The following is a 25,502-nucleotide window of genomic DNA, read 5'->3' on the forward strand; positions in this document are numbered from 1 at the left end:
ACCGCGACTATGTTCGAAACATTTACAGTCACAAGTATCGTGGGATTCGAAGTTATTCAAATTCAATATGCACTTTGTTCCAAATTGTTACCTTTCAAACACTGGTCCACTCAGTTCTCCAATTTTTCGTATCACTTTGTAGATCCATAGACTAAGTCAAGCTCCCACAATCTCGACTCTCGAGGCAATCGTAGATCGAAAGAAGGCAATGGAGGTCAGGGTGTCAATTTAGGGTTGATCCAGGTCCTTTCTATCTATGTGAACCATGGCACATGGTAGCCCCGCCACGGCGTCGTGGGCGCGCCCTAAGCTGCGTGTATACAGGGTGTTTAGTTATTAAGTCACCCCACGGGGTCGTTTCGCCGACTTCCTATACGATCTACTCGCAATCGCTGTGGGAATGGGGGATGTGGCTCGCGCTCTATCACAGCCCTACAGAATCGCCGTTGTAATGACTTTTCGGGGGCCTCGTGACGACACTATAAAGATCCTTTCATTGCTTTCGAACGTTATGGACTCCATCGCGCACCATGTAAAATATGTGCTGCAAGGAAGTGTGATTTTAATGGACACATTTTTTCTTCTTTGCTCACAGTTTCACCTTATATCTGTGCCAGACCTAGATTAAGAGAGTAGGGAATTAGGGGGGCTATAGCTCTCATATATCAGTAGCCCCATATATAGGATTCTATTTTTTCATATACTAAAACAGATTTCTGCAAATACTTGAGAAAAAGATTATTTCTGATTTCTCAATAATAATTGTCTTCAAAAATCTCACTTTCTGTAGAGCTTTGAAATTTACATTGACTCAAGGATTGAAGATAGTTACACCTATTTTATAAAATCCTCTCAAAAAATAAAGAGTATCTGAATATATTGCATTTTTGTAATGTCGTCTAGCGCTAAAAACGGGACAAACTTCTACATCAACCCAATAGTATCATTTTCCCCTTTGCCCAGTCCAAGGCCTCACAAAATCTCAATCAGGCCCTAATCTGTGCCTCATTGTCAGTATTCATGTCTATCAGTGCTATATCTTAGTGTTAAAGCGCTACTCGAAGGTCTCGAGATAATTCGCGATGAAAAATAGCGCGAGGGGTTCGGAAGATTCAAGGGTGTCGTTGTCTACAGATGGTGTACGAGGCCGTGCGAGACATAGCGGCGGGTGAAGAGCTTCTTCTGGGCGTTCGAGAGCCTCTCCAGCTGCAGGACATGCTCGGCGAGAACACCACCGAGGACAGAAGCGATCGAGAGACCGGTGAGTATCAAGTAGTACGATCTTGTCAGGGAGGGACACGTTTCTGTTCGTCGGACACTGTTATCCGACCACTTATTCGCGACAAGGGCTGCGAGCCTATATTCATTATTATTTTTTACTTCTGAAGTGTGGCAAAAAGGATTATCTAGGATCGGTTCGGCTTTCAGTTACGAAATTGTAAAGCTGGACTGAAATAATTAGAACTTCTGTACTCTTGTACAATTTTATATTTCTGTCACCTATGTGGTATTAGAATGAGACTATGTATAGATGTTCTAGGAGATTTATTTGAAATTTTTTATGCTAGGAAATGACTGCTCAATAATTTCACGATGAAAATATTGTCACATTTATAATTATTAATGATATGTGAGTTTGAAAGGTCCTCGGTCAAATATTATTGACTTATACTACTTGATATTAAAGTAATAGCGATAAGTGCTCACTTTTGGACAATTTTCGTTCAAAAATAAATTAAGTTGATTCTAAAAGTTAACTATACATTACTCTGTTAAAAAGTCGACGTCCTAAAAATTGATTAACGTGCTCCCCAACTAACGTAACAGCGGAAACACATGACAACAAGTAATCGAATCCATTAAAATATTCCGAATTGCCCCAGTTGCACCATGCAAGCTGGCTTTACGACTTTTCAGGCTGATACACATCGCGCTGCTGACTCGTGCGTATATATTTACGCGAGGTCACCTGAGCGAGCCGAAACCTGGGGGAGGGCAGGTGTCTTCGGAAAGCGGAGCTACCGCTGATGCGAGGGTGGACAGGGGGTAAATTGTGAATCGTTGACTGCACGAGTTGCTCGTCATGCATCCGTGATTCTGGCGTGATTCACCTGGTCGACCGTTGCGTATTAACCCCTTGTATCGCTCGGTAATAAGCGCTGATTATCTCGAGATAGACGCACTTGGCCTGCGTGTCGCCCTGCCTCGTGCCACTTTAAATTTCGTTATAATACATCTCTCCGCAACTGTATTAAAATCTCTAAAATTTCAAATCTTTGAGTTTTCAATCCTTTGAAATTTTAAATGTTTGAAAATTTAAAGATTTCAAATTTCAAAGGATTGAAAACTCAAAGATTTGAAATTTTCAAACATTTGAAATTTCAAAATTTCAAACCTTCGACATTTAAAATTTTTGTCTCTGAAATTTAAAATGTTCAAACCTTTGTAATTAAAAATTTTTCAATTTTTAAACTTTCAAATCTTCAAATTTTCAAATCCCTGAAATTTCACAACTTCAAACTTCAAATTTCTCACTTTCCATTTCCCACATTTTCGGAATTACTTATTCTATTACTTATCTAGGTTCTGGTTTTAGATTTTGGATGTTAGATCTTGGGTGAGATTTTTAGTTGTGAAGGTATCTCAATCCCTCTACCTAAAAAACTTGAAATCTAGAATCATCCACGAAACAGGTAAATCTATCTTCCAGCTTCATTACGACGGGTGTGAGATATATGCAGACACTTGGCGAAGTGGGGTGGGTTTAGGTGCCTGACTGCTCGACAATTATCTGGTTGTAACTCCCGCGCGATGGTCAGAGGCTAGATGACTGGGAAGCGGAGATTAGAGGGGGTTTATAAGCGACACCCAGATGTCGCGGTAATTAAAACTGGGATTATTGTCGAAGTTGGCACGGCTCGGTGTCTACGGTTAATTCGCTGACGATTTTTCCTCGTAATTTCGGCGGCTCGTAAACGTCTCCTCGAGGACAGAAGACAGCGAGCTCTGTGAATGCGCGACTTTGTTCTTAATTAAACTGCTCCCCCCAGGACCAATTAAAATTTCGAAGATTTCGGTCGTTGTAAATTGTCTGCAGCGTGGGGGAGTCAAAGTAGTTACTTGCTTCCCAGGAAGTAGACTCCAACAGTTCTAACAAAATCTTTATTCATACCTATGGGCGTTTGGTAGGAAATCAAGGGTCACTGATTAATTTTTCTAATTGACCAATAGGATTTTGTTCAGGGAAGGGGGCGCAGCAGGGGTGGAAAATGTGCCACCCATAAAGTACCAAAAAATGGTACAACAGACACCGTCGTTAATCCAGCAGAGCCATTTTTTCGAGAAATCTCCAGCAAGCTGGTGCCTGCAGCGAGAATAATGATGTCAAACAAACGGTGCACCCTGTACCAACCCTTGCGAGGGATATCTCTGCCCTGTCTCGCTTGAGCGGATCATTTTTTTTCGCCGAAGGGAAAGGGAGACGACAAGAATCGCTTTAACATGTCTGCATGGGGGCGAGTATGCATAGGACCGCATTCGAATGGCGACAGAGTCCTCTAATGCATTTAAACAATTTGCAAAATCCTTTTTACAAGCGTTTTTGGTCCATAAAATAACCTGAGAATAATTTAGTAAAGGTAACCCTTTTAGGATCGAATTTTTTTGTCATAATCAGTCATAAATATTAGAAACATAAAGAAGCTAAGGACCTCTGAAAATACTAGTCGAAGAGATTTCATCAGAAACTTTATTTATTTATTGTTTAAGTTAAGTTTAACTTAAAATACAGCATTCCACATATTTCTACACACAGTACCAAGCGTGAAAGGGTTGGCCGAGGTTCTATTGCAAACGTTCGGAAAATCACCATCGTCACCAAACGACAAGCCTCATGACATTTGTTCACCCCCCGAGGACAGGCGAATTTTTTTTGACAATTTGGTAAACCACGTTACACGCGTGCATCGGGGGGCGTAGATGCAACTGGCAACGGCAGTTAACCGTGAGTTATGGTTTTGATTTTTCGCGACGCCTGTTTTTCTTTCGCTCTCTCCATCCCTCCCTGCGACTTTTCGCCCTGTCCACGAGATGCGTCTCTCTCGGCGCGCGCCTCTAGGATGTCTCTATTTAGGGTCGCGGATAATTTATGGCCTGGTATTGTCGATTAACACGCGCGTAACCTGGCCTCAGGGGCGATCTGGAGAGGAAAAAAGAGAGAAAGGGCACGGCCTGAAAAAAGGGGTATCCGCGCATAAAAGGGCACGCGACGCTGTTTTCCGAGGGGGTGGCATGCACGGGGGGTAGATGAAAATGCGTGACACGTTGCAACCCTATCTGATTCATCAGACTAATGACACGTCCTGTTTGACACGTTCGAACGGCGTCGAGGAACGATTTCGGTGGACTTCTCGTGGGATAAATGGCTGCTATTCGTTTGAGCATCAATTTTCAGCTACTTTATTTACTCATTTATTAAGGACTTAATTAAGTAGAGAATTTCATGGAATTAACTGAACATAATTAGCTATGGAAAGAGAATAAGGAAAGAGAATTCTATATAAAATATATCTATATAAAAAATGCTGTAGACTAATAAATAATCATAATAAAATTAAGGGAAGGTGGTTAAATACAGAATCCTCGAATGTAGTCAGAAACTATCAGAAGATCTTTAAAAGTTTACTACTCATAGCCTGTAGGTTCTTACGCACATATTTTCACTTCCACTTACAGAAATTAAGGGATAAATTTAGAGCACAGAAAAAATCCTATACAAGCACAAAGTGTCAAGGTTTTCCCGAGTTATAACGAGTCAGAGAAAAATGCGTGCACTCCGCGTTGTTGCAGAATGTGACCCAATCTGATACTTGCTAATATTATAATTTCTCTTCCACTATCCATCAAGCTGACTATCACGTATGCTCATGTAATATTTTCCCTCGGTTGACATGCAATTAAGAGTCAACTCGTATATTAAATTATTTGCATCATGTTTCTATATAGAAACATATTCTACATATGTTTCTACATGTTTCTACATACGTAGAATAAAACTACGTTTCTAATACATACTTTGAAAGGCTTCGTGACCGATGTTGCCAAGGGATTACCGAAGTTTTTTCGACGAAGGGGTGTCAGTTCCGCGTTTAGGGTATCCCTTGATTCGCTCGAATTCTTTGGGGTATCTACTTGATCCTGGTCCGTCAGAATGTCATGGAAACATTGATTTCCGTTACTTTTTCCCATGCAACCGCCAACTGACGCGACTGCTGGGGGTGTTACCAGTGGATCCCACCTGTTGACTTTCCGCAACGTAACATTCCAGCGGTTTTTTCGTGGGGCAGCCTAAATTGATACATAATGTCTCTAATCTACGCGTCGATCTTATCACCTTCACAAAAATTGAGTTTCAAATAAATAATTTTGCATGGCATCCTATCTCAGAGCTTCAACCCCCTTTAAGATCTAAATAGGTACAAAAAATTAGTCAAACTCCTATTCATACTTTCATATTATCCTCTCTTTCTGAAATTAATGGCATTTTTTTATTATAGTTTCTGTTGTTTTTTCTTTCTATTCAAGGGATATCTTTTTTTTAAGACCACTGGTTAACCCTGCTTAACCGATCGCGAGGTCGACCGCATCCGTCGTTGTTTAAATTCACGGCGTGCCGCTTCAAATTAGTCGTGGATGGAGGAGCTATTAACGTTGTATGGGGGGTTGCGCCGTGGCGTGGGGCGTAGTTGGTGGCGTAGGGGCTGTGCTTGGTTCCCATGAAGGTCCGTTGGGGGCCATCGTTCGACCATATGGTTAGGACAAGTGTAGCGGCAGATTTAAATAACCGTTGAAGAAAGGTATCGCTTCAACTTCGCTTTTAGCCTGGCTAATATTCCATCAGCTTACATCCAGTGGCTAATTATTCTTCCATTAGCGTTGCAATTTCGCGCAAACATATTTTTACCATATTTAATAGACATTTTTCTTACTAAAAATATATTCTCCCCTCTTACAATACTTTTAACATAAATCTTATTTTTTTTGCTGCTATAATTTTTCATAATTTTAATTTTTCTCCCAAGGGGATCCTCACTTATATACTTCTGTGAGACTTCTACCGTGATAGTCGTTAAAGAGAAAAATGTCCTCTCTCCTTATGTTGACCAAGAATCTCCGTCATGAAAAGTTATGCGCTGGCTCGTTCACGGTTTCCTGATTTTACCTGCCGTTGCTCCTGTCATACGGGGGTGAAGAGAGACCGTAGGGGGCAAGGGAGCCTCACCTGCGATTGGCTGGACTCCAACCTCGCTTTTACCAATAGGAAACGGTCCCAAGCACCCCATTCGCGTTTTCATCCACGGGGGCAACTCGCAGTCAACTAACTGGTGCATCATTACGTTCATTGTCTTCGCTGACTGCAGCATCGTGACGTAGTAGGCGAGAGAAGAAGGTTGTTTGCGGTGTCAGTGGCCTACTGTGACAACAAAGTTCTACTCTCAATCACCATTCAAATTCTCCATCTTCTATAATCATATCTTTGCAATGGTAGGACAGTGTTGAGTCCATTCCAAGTCATAGAAATTGATTTTCAATACCTTGAGTAGAATTTTGTCCAGGTTAAAGTGTAGGGGACGTCGTTAACACGTTCCTCGGAAGACAGTGCTTGGACGTTGCCAAAAAACAGTAAATAAGGGGGCAGAATTGCAGGTTAGCAGGAAGCTCGTGGACAAGCCGAGTTCTTCGGTATGTAGATAAAACGATAGTGCTGGTTTGATTTAATAATTCAGGAACAATCCCGGCGTCCACTTGTCACGCCACTCTATGCTGGCCCCCGTGTTGTTCTCGATCACGTAATTCGCTCACACCGCGACAGGTCACGTATCATCGTTCTCGGGGGTGTAATTTATAGAGCCGCAGCCCGTCACAAACTGGAACGGAATTATGACTTCCACCCTGTCTGCTGGTTTTGCGGTGTCTCTGTCGTCTCACTCGCCTTTTCTTCTTTGTGCTTGCAGCCTCGCAGCACAGTGGAACCGTCGACGAGGACAAGGAGGACGAAGAAGAGGGAGAGATTAGGTGCACCGTCTGCGACAAGCCATTCCAAGACGTCGAACTGTGAGTAATTCAAAAGTTTATGCTATAATTTTCATGAATTTTCCATTTCTTCTTTTTTAACTATTTTCTGATTGATCTTCTCGACACTTACACATCTATACATTCTAGTAGCAAAGAGTTAGGTTTCTCAGACACTACTAAAAAGTTCTAGGAATACGAGGATCGAGAATAAATTCTTATCGAGAAATTGAATCAGAAAGCGATTAGTGGTGTTCAGTAGAGCGATCATTGAGCTTCTCACGCCCCGTGCAAAAAATTCCACAGAAATGATTTGACCGTCTAACGCCCCTAATTGTCACGTTGCCGATCCCGCGGATAAATTATTCATTGATCGACAAAATACAGGAACGACCAACACGTAATCCACTCTAAATCTGAACGTTAGCTGCACTCCGCGTAAAAACGGGGGTCCCAGCACGCGAACTACATTCGAGGGTTGGTCCGCGCGCGTCGATAGCTTTTTTTAGGGGTCGGCGCTGTTTGCACTGCCCCATTAAACGAAAAGTCAAATACTTAACCGATACGACTGCCATATGGAAGTGGGCTTCCTTCCCACGATTGAACACGCGCGTATGAATGGAATAAGGGCTGTCAAGATTGATTCCTTTAATTGAAAATAAATATTCCTGTCTTTGGGGGTTGCGATTTATTTTCGAGTACCTTAATTTCTGAAGCTAAAGAGCTAATATTTGGAGTAAACGATTTACTGTTTAGACTGTGGGGTTGTTTATATTACAATTTGTTTATCGTTACAGTTTTATCATAATTATTTATACGATTTAGAATAATATTCTTTAGAATTGGATTATAAGTATCGATATCTCCAAAAAAAGCTTAAGATATTCAATTAACTCTATTACTAGAGTATTCTTCATTGTCCAAAAAAGGGCAAAAATCGACAAGGATTTCATACGAATTTCTTAATCATAGACCCCTCTTTTCTGCTCCATCCAATCTTCCAAAATCACAACACCAACGTCTCCAAAAAAGAACTTAAAATATTCAAAGCTCCCTTGCGCAAATTAAATCCACTAGAGTATTCATTGTCCTAAAAAAACACAAAAATCAGCAAGGATTTACCCAACCCTCGAAATCCACAGAAGCGTCTCCAAAACGCCCCAAGATATTCGATGATCCCGCGGGTCCAATCCCAGGCGTTCATTTCGTTTCGTTCCGGCATCCGTTTCCCGGTTCCCCGACAAGCCGCAACACCAGCCGCTTCCGCGAGCCCTCGGGTCGAGCAGAGTCACCTGTTGTGGCGCATAAAGTACGCGGCGCGAGATCCGCATTCGGTTGCATCGAGCCGGCCCCTTATGCATCATCGAAGGCGTTCGCGTGCCCGCAGCTCATCTGGCACCGCGCACCGTCACCGTGAACCCACTATCTCACCACGAACAGGTTTCACGCGACACGTGTGTTCGAGGGCGTAAAATCAATGCCGGCACACACCGTGGCACATCCTGTGACCATAACCCGTGCCCACCTCGCGACACCCCCAAGGAACGGAGCCGAGTGCGTTCGTGTTGCAACGTCGTGTTGCACCGTCGTCTACGCGATGACCACCCTCGTCCACGGGGGCGTGCGACCGTTATTACGAGAGCTTGTCCGCTGCCGCGCTCCCGGAGTCACTTAGTCATCATCCTCGACTGCACCGGGCACGGTCGACGCGCTGGATCGATTACATCTGCGGCTCCTGACACTTTGCGCCAGTTCGTCGCGGTTTCTGTTCAGACCTTCAGTTTCAGAGACTTTCCGCGAGAGAGTGTCGGTTTGGAGTTTGGGATTGGGGAGGTAGATCCTGGTGGATGGATAGAGCACAGTTTTTGTGTGGATGAGGTAATGGTTCTAGGAGTCGATTAGGTCCTAATATCTGGACACTCATACTTGGTTTATTTAGTTTTCTTTTTCTTTTGTTATTCCCTTTTTAGAATTTGGAATTTGGATTACAACATTCCGCAAAGTTGATTATAGTTGATTGTTTGATAGTAGAATGTAGGTATTTTCATAGTGTTATATACTGTTTGTTAGTACGTTTTGATGTTTGAAGGTACCTAAAATACTTTGAATTTTAATATACCTGATAAAAAGTAATAAATAGTAAATATCAGATAAAATCAGCTACTGGACTACAATTCAGGTTCCAGGGCGTGTATAAAAGTACCTCTATGAAAGGCTGGTCTTCTTATTAGAACATCTGATATCTCAAGTGTTCGAGTATTGGAACATCTACTGTGCTCCTCTGACAAGAAAAGCCCTGGGACCAGTAGATCTGCAGTGCTACCGAGACTCTTCTTGTCAGCAGAGCACTACACTACTCCACGCTATTTGAAGCCGAATTTGAAGTGTAGCCTCTTTCTCACCAATGATTTCGTTTATTTCAGATTGGATAGTCACCTGGTGACCTGTCACAGATACCCAGCGGAACAACACCGCTGCGACAGCTGTCCCCGCGCTTACGCCTGGCGCCCCCTCCTCGTCCGCCATCGCGCGATCGTCCACGGTGATCTGAGGAACTACCCCTGCGAGAACTGTCCGAAGGTAAGCCTCACTTCTGACCTTAAGGCGCCTAAACCTTACACGTCTCTCCCTTGAGTAACATCTTCAAAGTTTCGCTAACAGTCGGACCACCCGCAGGTCTTCACGGATCCTTCGAACCTCCAGCGCCACATCAGGACTCATCACGTGGGCGCGAGGAGTCACGCGTGCACCGAGTGCGGCAAAACCTTCGCCACCAGTTCAGGCTTGAAGCAGCACACCCACATCCACAGCAGCGTGAAGCCATTCCAGTGCGAGGTGTGCTTCAAGGCCTACACCCAGTTCTCCAATTTATGTCGACACAAACGCATGCACGCGGACTGTCGTATGCAGATCAAGTGCGTTAAATGCGGGCAGTCCTTCAGCACCGTCACCTCGTTGTCCAAGCACAAGAGATTCTGCGACTCCACGCCGCCGACTGGTCCACCTGGAGCCATGCCGCAGTTGCCCACCTCAGCGCCCAGCCCCTTCCTCGTGTACCCTCGGCCACCAGTCAGTCTGCCTGGTGGTTTGCCCTTCTATCCGCCCAGCCTGATGGGACCCTACCCAGGGATCTTCCCCAACGCTCCGAATTTCCTGAACACCCCTCTCCTGTTCCCACCGAAGGTCGAGGAAGCCGAGAAGAGAAGCGACAGTCCTAAGAAGGAGCGCTTCACCCCGCCTAGGGTGCTGCCTCAACACAGTAAAGTCTCTCCCTCCACGGCTGAGGAAGCCACCTCCTCGTTCAGGCCCTCCCCAGCTAGGCCACCTGTCCAGCCGACGCCAGAGAGCGACGACGACCCCTCGAAGAAGCGCGAGGCTGGTAGAACCAGCGACAAGAAGGTCGATCCTGAAGTAGCAGCGTCTAACGAAGAGACCACAGATCAGCCTCTGGACCTGAGAGTCCAGACTAAGAAGCACGACGCGAATTCCAGTGTGGTGGAATCTAAGAGACACAGTCCTTCGCCAGCTTCGGTGCCCATGGAGGAGGCTCCACCTCCTCCCGATCCCCCTAAGCAGGAAGAGGAATCTACACCAATGGAGATCGAAGCTAAGGATGTACCCAGCAGTCCACAGCTCAGGACCAGTCTCTCAGCTGAGCAACCGCCTACCAACAATCCCCCTCACATGGCCTACCCCAGACCCATCCATCCCATGTTTCTAGAGGCCATGTACCGTGGTCCCACTGGCACCTTCCCAGGCTTCCCAGGCGGCCCTCCTCCCGGAAGCGCTGCGCCAGAGTCCAGACTGCTACCACCGCTGCCACCCTTCGGACCGCCGCGGGGCCTGCCTTTTTTAGGCACGCTCATGAACGGGCTCAGCGGCGCTAGCCCAGGAGGAGGAGGATTCGACTTGCTAGCCAGGCCGCCGCTGGGTCCATTCCGCGGCGTGAAACCGTTCCAGGAGGCAGTGATCGCGCCTCACCACCACCACCATCACCATCCTCACGGGAAGATGAAGGACAGGTACTCGTGCAAGTTCTGCGGCAAGGTGTTCCCCAGGTCTGCTAACTTAACCAGACACCTGAGGACGCACACTGGCGAGCAACCCTACAAGTGCAAGTACTGCGAGAGGTCCTTCAGCATCTCCAGCAACCTCCAAAGACACGTGAGGAACATCCACGACAAACAGAGACCCTTCAAGTGTCCCCTTTGCGAGAGATGCTTCGGCCAGCAGACGAACCTCGACAGACACTTGAAGAAGCACGAGGCTGACGATGGCAGCGGTGTTGTTTCTGTGGCGGATTCCCCAGGCAGCAGTAACGAAAACGAACGAGAGGACACGTACTTCGACGAGATCAGGTCCTTCATGGGGAAGGTGACCTACGGCGGCGAAGCTGGCTATGGTCTACCCCATCATCCAGCGTATTTGCCTAGCCGACTCCACGAGATGCACGAGTCCAAAATGGAGACCGAGTACGACGAGGATGAGGACAGCGAAGAGGGAGTGTCTCCCCTGGACGAAACGGATGGTCTCTCCCCTGTCGAGGGGAAGGAGTCCACGCCTCCACCTCAGTACGACCTGAAGCTGAGGGACAAGCAAGAGCTGCTCAATAACAACACGGCCGAGCCGGTCATTGAGATCTCTACATAGCCCATAGGTCGCGTAGCTTGAAGCCTCCGCTTCTCGAGCTGGGCGAGCCAGTTTTAGTGACATAGAGGACTGTTCGTCTCGATGTAATTTTTTTAAACCGTAGCTAGATTCCATCGATATGAAGTTACTCGTAGCGGGAGCGGCGGTTCGGGGGCACTTTTGGAAGGCGCTTTACAAATCCTCTCCGAGCGTTCTTTATTTCCCACCTTTCTGATTTCTGCACCGCAGGGGGAACGCGAAGAAGAGCGAGTCATCAACGAATCACTGTCCCCTTTCGCACGCGCGCCAGAAACACGTAATCGTTACGGGGGAGCTGTTCTATAGCGTAGTTCCTACAGGCTCGTTTTCATTCTACACGCGCACCTAATTAATAATCCTTCGGACCTGGACTTTTCTCCCCTCGTCCTCGGAGTCGCGGCTGAGAGACCCTCGTAGTGTTATTTATTCGCGACGGAGCTACTTTGCGTCGCGGGACTGCTTGAGTCGAGCAGGAGGTACGAGTTTCTGAAACTCGGTTCCGTTTAGCGCTGCTCGGGATCGTGGAACGATGGAAGGGTGCTGGAGATTGGAACTTCAGCGCGAAGAATTGGGGAAAGATTGATCACCGCTTCTGATTGAGAAAGTAGGTCGATCGTTGTAGTCCTTGACGAGGGAGGATCGAGAGAACCTTGTGAAGTGTTGGCTCCTTTGGGTGGAAGAGAGCTCAGTGCACGCTTAAATTTCAATAAAGTTGAGAGTTTGTATTGCGATTCTGGCTTAACCCTCAACTATTGACACAGTCTCCGATAGACTTCACATGATTTATTTTTATTATTGCTCTCGTATAAATAGAAAAGCCTTTGTAATGAAAATTGAAAACAATTTTATACTTCGTTTTCACATTGCAATTCACACCATAATAAATTTTAAAATATTTAGTGTCAATAGGTTTGAATAAAAGTCTTTGTGTCTCAAAATTGGGTGTCTGTAGTTGAGGGATAAGCTAAGAGTTTGTTCTGAGGAAAAAGCTTGACTAGGATTCGATAGGCTTGAGTTATACCAACCCTCGATAATGAGTAGTGGGACAGATTGATTAGAATTTAGATATAATCTATTGGAATTTAAGCTTGCACTGTATAGATTTTCTAATAGCGTGGATACGTGTGGACGAATTGATTCGACGTGAAGCCAAAGCGACGGGGATGGCGATATAGCGAGGCGTGTAATTAAAAGAGAATGTTTTATGAGAATATGTGTACAAATTTCCATTAGGTGATATAACGTTTGTAAAGAAGAGAAAAAGAGAGTACAGAAGTCCTCCGTGATTCTTATTAATATATAAATATACATATTATATATATATGAATATAAATATGCGGTCTTGTCGTGACACGAGTCATGAGAAACTCTTTATAAGGTCGCATAATTGTTACGTTTACTTGAAGTCGATAGTTAATGAAATCGCGCGTGTTCCCATCCCGTTTTCGACATGAGTGTTACACGAAGCGACGAGGAGGAACTCGTGAATCCCTCGTTTAGCCGTATACGTGTTTCCTTTTTTTAAAAACCCTCTGCAACGACGATTGTGAGAAGTGTTTGTTAATGGCGTTGACAACGACATAGGGCTTCAACAATTTTTTTTTCACGTAATGTTTTACGAATACGTGTTCTACATATCTCCTCCTCCTGCTCCTCACTTCCTTCTCTCTGACTAATAGAAGATAATGAACTTAAACGAATCGATTAAGCATAATTACGTGGATCGAGATAATTAAGGACGATTATATTATGGCTCTATCTATACATATTGTATAAAAGCATCCTGTAACTTCATTATGATTACTATTAAAATATTACACTTCAACACTGAGCTGTAGTGCTTTCATCACCTGGGGATTCATTGGCTTTTAAGTTAATTTCATTTTAAAGACAAGTTTTTAGTTAATATTCTTCTTATCGTTTCGAATTAAAGGAAATTCTAATATTGATTGATAATTATAGGGTTCATTAATAAAATCCATCGGTGAAAATAACGTTTTGAATTAATTATTTGTTGCAAATACATTTTCCTGAAACCTACATAGCTTTACTCTATAGTATTTGTTAATTAAGAAAGTTTATCAATAATTTAAGAATACGAAGCCCATAAAGAGACTTTATAATACATTTTGCAATAATATTGAGCTATGACAACCATACAATTATTCGTTTTATTTTAAAACAATTTAGTTGTGGTTCTTATACTACGAAAACTTTAAAAATTCATTTTTCAGTCATTTACGGATAGTTTGACGATGAAAAATTATTGTAGGGATAATACACATCGTTATACAATGATAAACATTCACAGAAATTGTTTATTTACTGCAAAACCAACATTTGAAAAATTATTGGGGCACCGTCCCTTAATGATACGGCCCTTAACAAAAGTTGCTCGCGATAGCTTCGACATCTAGCGGCGATCCACGAACTAACATTTTAGATAAGTACCGTGTCATCGGCGGACAGCGCCCCTTTGAATATAATTTTTTATATTTAAAAAAGACCATTTAAAAGTAATATTATTATGCAAAATAGTTTAGAATATTATAAACTATATTAGGGAATTGAATTCAAGCATTGAGCATATTAAAAATAATGAAATATTACTCATTTTATGTATATTAATTATATTTGCTACTGTTATATTATTTAATTATTAATATACGAGTTATTTGATGGTGCAGATTCATTTAAGAGCCTCTAGATATCATTACGCAACGATAAACATTCTTAGGACTCGTTTATTTAATGTAGAAATAGAATTTGAAGAATTATTGGGGCACCGGGCCTTGATGATACGGCCCTTAAGAAAAGTTGCTCGCGACCGCTTCGCCATCTAGCGGCGATCCGCGAACTAACATTGTCGGTAAGTGCGCTCCTTTGAATATAATTCTTTAAATCGTTTAAAAATCATTAAAATGCAATATTACTATGCAAAATAGTTTAGAGTATTGTCCAAATTTATAAATTGCATTAAACAATTCAATTCGAGTCGCTAATGCATTAAAAATAATGAAATATTATTCATTTTATGCATATTAATTACTTTCGTTAATGTAAAATTGTTTATTTAATAATTTTCGAGCCATTTGATGATGTACAATCATTCAGGAGTTCGTAGAGATCACTATGCAGCCATAAAAGTTAATAAAAATTGTTTATTTATTGCAAAACACATTATTTCAAAATTTGAACGCAAAACTATACTGGTGGCGTCATCTAGCGGTCGGCGCTGGAACTAGAGTTTAAACTCGCTTAGTTCCCGCTCTCTACCGCTAGATGGCGCCACCAGTACCGTTTTGAGCTCAAAATTTAAAATAATCTTTTTGCAATAAATAAACAATTTCTATGTACTTTTATGGATGCATAATGATTCTTAAGGACTCTAGAATGATTCTACATGATCAAATGATTCGCAAATTGTCAAATAAATAAGTTTTTAATGACAAATATAATTATTAAGTTTATAATGTGTAATACTTCATTATTTTTAATGTAATTCGCTGTTTGACAGTCATTATTCAATGCAATTTATAAATTTAGATAATATACTAATCTATTTTGCATAATAATATTGATTTTCAATAGATTTTTAATGGTTTGAGAAATTTTAATTGAAGTGGTGCTATTCGAAATGTTAGTTCGCGGGCCGCCGCTAGATGGCGAAGTTGTCGCTAGCATCTTTTCTTAAGGGCCGTATCATTAGGGAGCGGTGCCCCAATAATTTTTCAAATGCTGGTTTTGCTGTAAATAAACAATTTCTACTAACTTCTATCATTGCATAATAATATATATCGTCCCGACAATGATTGTATGTTGTTAAATTACCCTTAAATTAATAAATAATTGAGTTTTCATTTTTTTGTAATGCAGGGCCCGTTAATGAGCTATTGTATTTCAGTGCACTTGTTTGGAAGAACTCTTTTAAATCATTTTATTTTAATAGTATAACAATTTGTATGAGTCAGTATTATGGAAAAATGAATTATGAGGTCTCTATAAAAACTTCGTATCCTGAAATTGCAAATAAGATTATTAATAAATGCATTGTGTAGTGTAAAGCTATATCGGTTGCAAAGCTACGTCAGGCTACGTATCTTGAACGCGCTTTTGGTGAGGATTTATGGATTTATGACACTGTGTTCCTAGGCAGAGCACCGAATTCATCAATATCTAAACGGCCAAAGAGTTTTGTGCCAAGATCGTGGATTGTTTGTGTTTTAATGAGATTCCTAACGATAGACGAGGATGTCACACCCGTACGGAGCTTTTTCAGGGCAAGGAACGCATTCACGGCGAAATAAACACGGTATATCAAAAGAATTAAATAATTTTAACTTATACTAATGAATTTATGTAACTAAATTGATTTAGAAATATTCTTTGCACATTTTATGAAGCTTCTTTTAGTTCTAAAATTTCGTAATACATAATAGCATTTATGGGAATTTGAATGTGTAGAAATATTTATGGTTTATTGGTGAGTTTGTGTAAACTTTTGCCTTTGGGATTTTTCAGATAGGCTTGAAGGTGCTCCATCCGAGAATGTCCGTCATGAACATCATGGTCGTTCAAGAGGCAGAGGCCAAGGACGACCTCCTTGGTTACGAGGTAAAGAAATTGGGCTCTATTATAGAGACAAAGCAAAGGCTAAGAAGCAGACTCGTGTTATTAAACTGCCACCAAACATAGAGCATAATATTGAACAAGTTTTGAAGAACTCTAAGGGATTTTATGATAAATTGTATAATAATGAGGCTCAAGTAGAAAATACAAATACCAGATTGGAAAACAAGTATACACATATACATGATTCACAATTTAAGAGAAAATTTTTAAACATTGTATCTGGAAATATATATGAAAATTTATCCAGAGCTATGCTTATTAAATCTAAATTATCAAGGAATAGTGATTTAGATGACAAATTACTAGATGAATTTAAGTCACAGAAATCCTCACCAGAGTATGAAAAAATGATGAAGTTTAGATCAAAGTTACCATCGTATCAAATGAAAGAAGAAATTCTAAAAGCAATTAGAGAAAATCAAGTTCTTATAATAAGTGGAGAGACTGGTAAGTTTGCGAATTAAATAAAGTCAAAGTTGAATTAGTATTATATTTATTTTTGAATTCTTAGATTGACATTCGATACAGCTATTATACAGATGTATTTCAGGTTGTGGGAAAACAACTCAGATTACTCAGTTTATACTCGATGATGAAATAGAAAGAGGTAATGGTAGCACCATTCGAATTGCTTGTACCCAACCTAGGAGGATATCTGCAGTATCTGTCGCTGAAAGAGTTGCGGCTGAAAGAGCTGAGAAGCTTGGTAAATCTGTTGGTTTTCAGATACGACTTGAGAAGTATGTTGCTATTTTCCTATAATATTTTTGTGTAATAAGACATTTTGTGTAATATTCTTTTCCTTTATACGTAGAGTACTACCCCGAGATAGAGCAAGTATAACATTTTGTACTACTGGGATGTTGCTGCAATTTATGCAAAGTGATCCAGCTTTGAAGGACTTTTCTCACATTGTAATAGACGAAATTCATGAACGTTCTACAGAAAGTGATTTTATTCTTGCTTTGCTGAAACTAATTATTCCTAAAGTATGTTTAATCAAACTAAATAACTATAATACTAATTGCAATTAAAGTTTCTTTGTTATTTAATCTATGAAAACTAATTTGTAGAGACCAGATTTAAAAGTACTTCTCATGAGTGCAACACTTAATTCTGAAAGGTTTTCAGAATATTATGATTGTCCAGTGCTTCATATACCAGGTTTTACTTATCCTGTAGAAGAATTTTACTTAGAAGATATTTTATCATTTACAAGGTAAGTTATTTCATTTAGTATAATTTCCATTTGTACACACTTAAAAAAATTACAAGTTAAATCAATTTACAGCTTTAAGTTCCCACCAGTACCTTTAATGCCTCAAGATCGTAAGAAATATAATAAAAAATATAAAGAAATGCAACAGAAACGAGACGAATTCTCTGATGTTATAGAGCCATATGTGCGTCAACTTATAGCCGATGTACGTATCATCTTCACATATTTTTTTTGCTATTTTTATTGTATATTAATTACTTTTTTTATAACACAGAAAAAATATCCAAAACATGTGATCGATCAACTACGGAATCCTAAAAGTGAAGAAATGTCTTTGGATCTCATAGAAGAATTAATTAGACACATTTGTACGACAAAAGGTCCAGGAGCCATTTTAGTCTTTTTACCTGGTATGATGGATATAATAAAGCTACATAAAATAATGATAGAAAGTGGAAAATACCCACAAAGTAAGTATATTTAATGCAGCTTAATGAGCGTAGTTATTGACGCATTAATATTTCTACAAAACTATTTTTTAGGTCAATATATTATTTATCCTCTTCATTCTCGTATGCCAACGATTGACCAAAAGCTTATATTTAATGAACCACCTAATGGAATTCGGAAAATCATCATTTCCACTTCTATTGCGGAAACTTCTATAACTATTGAAGATGTAGTATATGTTATTGATTCTGGTAGGACCAAGTTTGTTAGATTTGATTTAAATAGGAATATTCAAACATTATTACCCGAATGGGTTGCATTAGCTAATTCGAATCAAAGAAGAGGCAGAGCAGGCAGGTAAGAAAAAATTAAAATTTATAAAATTGATCTGTATTTTCTACTAGACACATTAAATATATCATAAATAAATATTATATTCTTTAGAGTGAGGCCTGGCTATTGCTATCATTTATATTCGAAAGCTAGGGAAATGACATTCGAACAATATCCATTACCAGAAATGTTAAGAACTCGTTTAGAGGAAGTAATATTACAGATTAAAATTTTGCAATTAGGAAGAGCCAAGTCTTTTCTGGCCAGTGTCATGGATCCTCCAGATTTGAAAGCTATAGATATATCTTTGGATTTACTTAGAGTTCTTAATGCATTAGACAATGAAGAACACTTGACACCTCTGGGGTATCACTTAGCACAGCTGCCACTTGATCCACGCACTGGTAATATTTTTACTTTCATATTTAATTCTTTAATGTACGAACTCTGTAATTTTATTTCTATTTTTATCAGGAAAAATGATCATATGGGCAGCGTTGTTTTCTTGCGTTGAACCAGTCTTCGCAATAGCAGCGAGTCTTACTTTCAAGGATGCATTCTACTGTCCTCTAGGAAAAGAGGATCAAGCTAAGAAAAAGAAACTTGAACTGAGTATGAATCAATATAGCGATCATATTGCATTATCTGAGGCATTAAGGAGATTCGAGTCTGCGTATAAAAATGGATATGCAGGTTATTTTTGTCGGGAGTATTTCCTTTCTTTCAACACTCTTAAACTCCTCTCAGAAATGAAAAGTCAATTTGCACAACACTTGTATCAAATGAAATTTTTGGAAAATGACAATCCAAGTGACAGAAATGCCAATAGAAACTCTAATAATACGGCGTTAGTGAAGGCGATAGTGTGTGCCGGACTATATCCAAATATTGCTGTCATAAGGTATACATATATTTTATTTGTCTAGAAAGCGTAACTTTTTTTTACCATTTCGATATTGATAATTATCTAAATTAGGGGAGTTACCAAGGGTGGGACAATTGCATGGACTCCAGAAGATGGAAAAGTTTGTATACACCCATCGAGTGTAAATGATAAGATCAGTAATTTTCCCAGTCCGTACATTACATATTTTACAAAACAAAAATCAACAGCAGTATATTTGCACGATACTACATGTGTAACTGCTCCAATACTGTTATTTTTTGCGCCAAATATGTCCATAAGTATGAGGAATTAATGTTGTTCTTTATATAATTTGAGTTAATGGAGTATTTGAAAGGATGTCTGGAATAATATTGTTAATTTTTTAGAGAAAGAAAAGGGATATTATGTCATTAGCTTAACAAGCTCACAAACTTTTTCCTGTGACTTAAGAACAGCACAACTCATTCAGGTAAGGAACTTAAAATTTTTATCAAAAAAGGTAGTAGTATACTAAATTAGTATTTATATGATTACAGAAATTACAAGAAGAATTTAATAATATGTTAGAGTACAAAATCACACATCCAGGGACAGTATCTTGGGATAGTCACGAAGGTGATCTACTAAAGTAAGTTCTGTTATTTTTCAATCTTTTTCATTACTTACTTTTACGTTTAAAAATCGTAATATTTTTTTGTGGATTCTAGTGCGATTATGGATTTGGTCTGTCAAAAAGATGAGGAAATGGGATTCTCTGACCTTAATATCGGAGATGGTGAGGATACAAGTGACAACTCTTAGATATTGTTAATTAATTTATTTTTAAGTAATATAATCATTTCAATCATTGTTTCGAAGCATATAAGGATGACTTCAATAAATTGGTTTTTCTAGATTTTTTTTATCTTAGTAAAGTAAATCGACTAGTGTATTTAAATAATATAGCTTGATCATTAATTTTATTTACAGTATAATTATAATAAGGAAAATTAGAGATAAAAGTATTACGGAATTTGTAATATAAGTAGAAAATAAAGTTTTGAACGAAAACAATATTTATAAAACGATACGAACTTTGTGACATAAGTCAGCGATGGTAAACCGGCATCTCGGCATATTAATATGTAAATTCTGGATTATCAAAGGTCAATGGCCAGCAGAGAGAATACTAATCTATATCGATATTCCAGATATTCTGCTCCTCTCTATGGTAAAAACGAATGATCTTAACTTTAAAAATCTACGCTGTCAATTGTATTAACTTCACTCGTTAATTGAAAAAAAAGAATATACATAATTTTTATTCGTTTCTTTACAGCCCTTAAATATAATTATTTTCAAAAAGAAGAATAAAGTATTAGCAAACTATTGACGCTACGAAGAATACATTTTCATATTTTTTAATACTACTGATATAGCGATTTTTAGTATTAAAGTTAGATATAATTGTAAGCGAAAAAGACTCCAAATCTGCAATAAATAGAGAACAGTTTTAAGATGACACGTACTGGAGGATCCCGTGAATGCTTCGTTCAATTAAACATAATCAGTAATAACTAACAACGGACTACTCCCTATCTCTCACATTATCTCTATTCCATTTCTATTGCGGTAAGATACAACACATTTTATGCTCCAAATCAAAATAATTTCCTCTATCATCACCTTCTCCGAGGGATCGAAATAAAGTTATTTTTTATGTTCAAAAAAATTCTGTTCGAACTTATATATTTGTTTGAAAGAATATCAATTAAAAGGATTGAGAGCTTTTTTGAATGTCGATAATCAAAATTTCTTGTTCTAGACAAATTTTTATTTTTATAAATTCTACTTAGAGTAAAACTTCTATTTTTCAACAACTTTTTTTATCTGTTGTCATCAGAACTCATAATGAGAGAACTTTCAAAAACCATTAAAAAATTCCCCAACTATTTCGGTCCCTCTCCTCTTCTACATCACTAACACTAACAACACAAAATTAAAAAATCCTTGATTCCCCTTAAAAACAGAATCCTCAACGAAGAACCTCCATCGACGCACGAAATCATCCCAAGACCGCCTAAATGAAAATCTCCAAAACTGCAAGGAAAAAAAGAGAAATCCTCCGAATTCGAGGGCCGCCCCAGCATCCCCTCAGCAGCAGTTTCGCGCGGCGTCAGTAAAAATGAGCCCGGGGTCTGGCACGAGCTGATAGCCAGCGCGGATAAAAGTAAATAGGGGGAAGGGAAAGAGAACGAACGGGAAAAGAGGGAGGGTGTTGGTGGTGGACAGGAGGGACGTTCCGGCAATACACGAGCGAGGCACGTAGCGTCCGATTCAGTCTGCATCCGACCGCCGCGAGTGTCGCGTCGCGAAGCTGTGGTCGAAACACCTGCGGGGGGGAACACGAGAAGGCTCCGATACGAGTCAGACGTGCTAGTAGAAGAAGTACAGCGCGTGATACGGCACAGAACGCGCGGGTCCCTCGAGTCCCGTGTGCCCCTAGCGTCGCGCCCCTGAACGATCATCCCTCGGCGTACCCCCAGCGTTTCGGCACTGTCGGTCTACTGTCGCGAGGGAGAGGCGGAAAGCCGGTGAAAAATCGAGAGCCGGGTGCATCGGTGTGCGTTGGAGAGCGGCGGGTCACTGAACGACCGTACGAAGGTAGGAAGAGAAAGAGAGGGGAAAAATAAAAGAGAGAGACACGTAGAAGGGGCTCTCGTCGCGACGTATACATACGTATATACACGTGCAGAGGCAGGGACGTGAGGCACGCGCGTGCGCACCCGCGTATCGCGTACGCACACACGTACGTGAGCGCTGCGCGCTTATATGCGCCAGAGGGAGAGACGGAGGACGGAGCGAGAAGGCGAACGAGAGAGTGAGTCTGGGGGGAGGAGAGAGACGAACGATACGGCGCAGGAAGAGGCAAGAGAGCCAGTGACACCGGGAGGGTCGGGTGTTCCCCGTGCAAAACCGCCACCGGAATATATGTCGTGAGTGCGCGGCCGAAGATCCGCCGCGGATAGAGGCCGGCCGATAGTGCGTGCGGGGCTTTAAGGAGGAAAGGAAAGGGGGAAAAAAAGACGCCGAGGCTCCGGGTGAAAAGCAATGCGGGTTCATTGACTGCGCGCCGCGCAATGGCCGCATGCTCGTGGCCGGTGCACAGTGCATGTGTGACAGGAGCTACGGGGAGGACGACGCCGAGGACGAGGCCGAAGATACCGGCTGCAGCCAGCATCGAACTCGAGACCTACTGAAGTTCCCTTCGGCTTCTTGCGCGATCGAGAACAGGCTTCGATCAGACGCGATATCGAGGCGACCAGCGCTGGGATCTCCTGTGGCTTTTCGGTGAGTAAAGCTGCGAATACGGTTCAACTGTTCGCGAACTGCGAGGACATTCGATTTTTTGGATATTGTCTGGTCGAGAACAGTAAGGACATTCAGGTCCCTAGAAATCGCCTGTTCGCGAACAGTAAGGACGTTCAGTTTCCTAGAAATGGTCTATTTGTGAGCAGTATGGATATTCAATTCTTTAGAGATCGTCTGTTCGCGTATTTGTCGCATATTGTTTTTAGTGTTCGTGGAAAAATCGCGTGAGGATGATAAAATGTTTGCGAACTGTTCGCTGGTGTATACCCAGCTTTATGTTCATAGTTTTTCGTAAGATGAGTTCGTTTGTGTCTTGTGATTGCCCTCCTTGGAATTTGTATATATGGGGTGATCGATGGGCCGAGGGAGCTCGAATTTCGGGCGGATCGATTGGAGCGATAGACCTGGTATAGTAGTGTCTATTGTCTTGGTACGAGATTGCGATTTGGAGTTGGTTGCGAGTACTGCGGGTGGTTTGTTGGGAGTCTTCTCTGTTACACTATTGCCTTGTTTTAAGATAGGTTACCTACTAACTTGAAATTATTTCGAGTGAAAAAGATTCATTTCACTGCGCTATCACTCGAATGTTCAACCCTGGGAGGGTGAAAGATTTTCAATGGACGAGGAAGACGAATGCAGAGTCATATTGACTCTTATTTATTCAGCGGGCATATGCCCACTTTGTATATAAAAGAATGAATGTACAAGATTAACAATTAAAACTCGAGACAGTTCATTAATTAGAGTTACAGATCCAGGGAGCTGTATGTCGATATTTAGAGATTAACTTTTGACATCTTGTACTGTATTTGAACCTGCATTCGTCATGAGAGTTAAAGGAATCAAAATGAGCTATCATAAATATAAGTTGAAATCAGAAGCGTGTCCCTCACTATAAATTCGTCATTGATCTGTGAGCCTATATTGAGACAATACTGTAGAAGTCTATTTCTTTGCGTTAGAGAAGCATTTCTCAGCCGATGGTCCGTACTTTCTCAAATTGCCTTGGAGCAGGTCATTTTTGACCCCGAGGTGGAATGAACCTTTTGTAACCACTTGCGTTCCTCACTTCTTAGAAATAGGGGTGGTTCTGCGTCCCCTCTGTCTAGAGGATTTTTCCAGCGTAGGTAGATTGAGCTTGGCTGTTGTATTGTATGCAAGTCACCTAGCACTGAATACAGTTTAGATTTTCTAAAAGTTTTTTAATTTTGTATGTTGAAATACAACAATTTGTGCAAATTCCTGTTTTCATACGCAAAATTAGGGAAATGAAACTTTATTGTAGACTTGCTTCACCCTTCTGTATTTACCTTTCCATAATTTGTATATTTTTCCATATTATATAAATTCTGCCCTTTGAAACTTCCCATAAGTGTAGAAAGATCTGCTATGAGTCTAGTTATGAGCTTAGGGAATGGAAAAATCTTGTTTCTCTCTACTATCAACCTGAATTTACTTGTATCAAGGCGCGGACCATGTAATGTGAAAGAATATGTACTTCCAAGAAAACTTGAGCGTAACTTACAATTGGAATCAGGAGTTTAGATAATGAAGGAATCTTGTTTCTGAGGTCATTTGATGCGTTAGAAGTCTGAATTTGCCTTCTCAAAGCTAGGGTTTTTTCAAGTTACTTTATTTATGTGAAAGAGTTCCAAGGAAACGCATATAATAAAGATTGTATCGCGATAATATTGTTTTGAGTTGAGGAACGTGTTTGATTTACTGTTTTCGAGATTCCTGCGATGCTACCGCCTATCGCTACATGCACGCGCCTCTTTAAGAATTCTCGCGGTGGCTGGCATTAAACCGACCTAATTTTTCACTTGCACAGCGTTTAATAATTCGTTCCACTTTCGGCCAGCGGTCGTCTTAAATTTGAGTTTCAAATGGGGCGAGCGTGTTTGGAGGATACCAAGGGCGTAGGGTCATTCACTGCGACCGGCGTTTTCTCGTTCGAAGGCTGTTCGCACGTCACTGGCTTGTTCTAGGAAAATATCTTGATTGCTATTTGCAATTCGATGCCTCCAGCGTCGAAGACGCAGACTTCATTAACGAGTTTTCCAGTTCCTATTTTCTCTCACATTATATTAATCCTAGTACTTCCCAACTTTGTGAAGCAATGTTTGTTATCGGTAAAACTCGTTAAAAATAGAGCTAATGAACTTTTAATATAGGTAGTCAGGTATTATCAAAGAATCAGAAATGTAGACACCAACGAAACTTTCATATTTCCTCTAAAAAGCATAAGAATTGTTAAAAAGAAATGATAGTCATGATTCGGAGCAAAACGAGTCGAAAAACGTATTAAAGTGATATTAAACAGCATTGAGCATTTCTCGTTTGTAAATTGTTTGCTCGAGAATTTCTGCGACATGTCGGTCGACATTGGGAGAAATGTTAAGTACACCATTTTGTCCTCGATGGAGTCCACTTGCGAGCGTATTGTCGTTTCCAAGAAACTCTGTCGGCTGATGCTATCCAGAAGCGGAGTTCGATGTGTAAACAAACGTTTCCACGCATTCCCAAAGGCGTTCACCGTGGAAAGGGGTTGTTTTTTGCTCGAAATCGTTATCGAGATAATTTTACGTGACTTTCGACGACGTTATCAGGGTCCAAATATTTTCTCTGTTTAAAATGAATTCCCTTACTGCTCGAGGACGAACGACCGAAGGACGCGTACGCCATTCCTGTAATGACCTTATCACCAATATGCTGACCTTACCTACCGTAGGTATTACAAGCGTCACATTTTCGTAATAATACTTAATTGGATGGTCATCGACGTGCAGGCAATCTTCTTCCAAAAACCATCTTCTGGACCATTGTAACTGTGAAACGTCCATTAAGTTGTGCAAGTGTAAAAATACGACGTGATAAATATACCTATATTTT

General features: G+C 40.8%; 2 protein-coding genes and 1 long non-coding RNA gene across 4 annotated transcripts in view; all 3 read left to right on the forward strand.

Annotated features, from left to right (window-relative positions):
- LOC143178054 (transcription factor hamlet) overlaps nt 1–11,738 on the forward strand; it is a 30,979-nt gene extending 19,241 nt beyond the window's left edge. Inside the window, exons 5-8 of the mRNA XM_076376479.1 lie at nt 1,135–1,261; nt 7,014–7,113; nt 9,495–9,651; nt 9,733–11,738. Coding sequence (XP_076232594.1) covers nt 1,135–1,261; nt 7,014–7,113; nt 9,495–9,651; nt 9,733–11,721 — 2,373 coding nt within the window. The 3' untranslated portion in view covers nt 11,722–11,738. The remainder of the gene's footprint in view (nt 1–1,134; nt 1,262–7,013; nt 7,114–9,494; nt 9,652–9,732) is intronic.
- A 4,107-nt stretch (nt 11,739–15,845) lies between these two features.
- On the forward strand, nt 15,846–20,361 carry LOC143177909 (ATP-dependent DNA/RNA helicase DHX36). Of its 2 annotated transcripts, XM_076376221.1 has the most exons (15): nt 15,846–16,051; nt 16,261–16,818; nt 16,922–17,111; nt 17,186–17,360; nt 17,445–17,590; nt 17,663–17,795; nt 17,865–18,060; nt 18,133–18,397; nt 18,485–18,777; nt 18,848–19,274; nt 19,350–19,558; nt 19,646–19,728; nt 19,796–19,887; nt 19,967–20,034; nt 20,229–20,361. In XM_076376221.1, exons 1-15 carry the CDS (start codon nt 15,991–15,993, stop codon nt 20,231–20,233), a joined length of 2,901 nt encoding a protein of 966 aa, XP_076232336.1. In that variant the 5' UTR covers nt 15,846–15,990; the 3' UTR covers nt 20,234–20,361. The 2 variants fall into 2 exon arrangements, with proteins under 2 accessions (XP_076232336.1, XP_076232335.1); XM_076376220.1 differs by lacking the exon at nt 20,229–20,361 and having other exon boundaries at nt 19,967–20,154.
- LOC143177910 (uncharacterized) lies at nt 20,342–20,773 on the forward strand. The gene is made up of 2 exons (XR_013001678.1): nt 20,342–20,469; nt 20,578–20,773. It is a non-coding gene; the product is annotated as an uncharacterized LOC143177910 (long non-coding RNA).
- Nucleotides 20,774–25,502: the final 4,729 nt, after the last annotated feature.

The sequence above is a fragment of the Calliopsis andreniformis genome, chromosome 4 (genome assembly GCF_051401765.1).
Source record: "Calliopsis andreniformis isolate RMS-2024a chromosome 4, iyCalAndr_principal, whole genome shotgun sequence".
NCBI lineage: Eukaryota > Metazoa > Arthropoda > Insecta > Hymenoptera > Andrenidae > Calliopsis > Calliopsis andreniformis.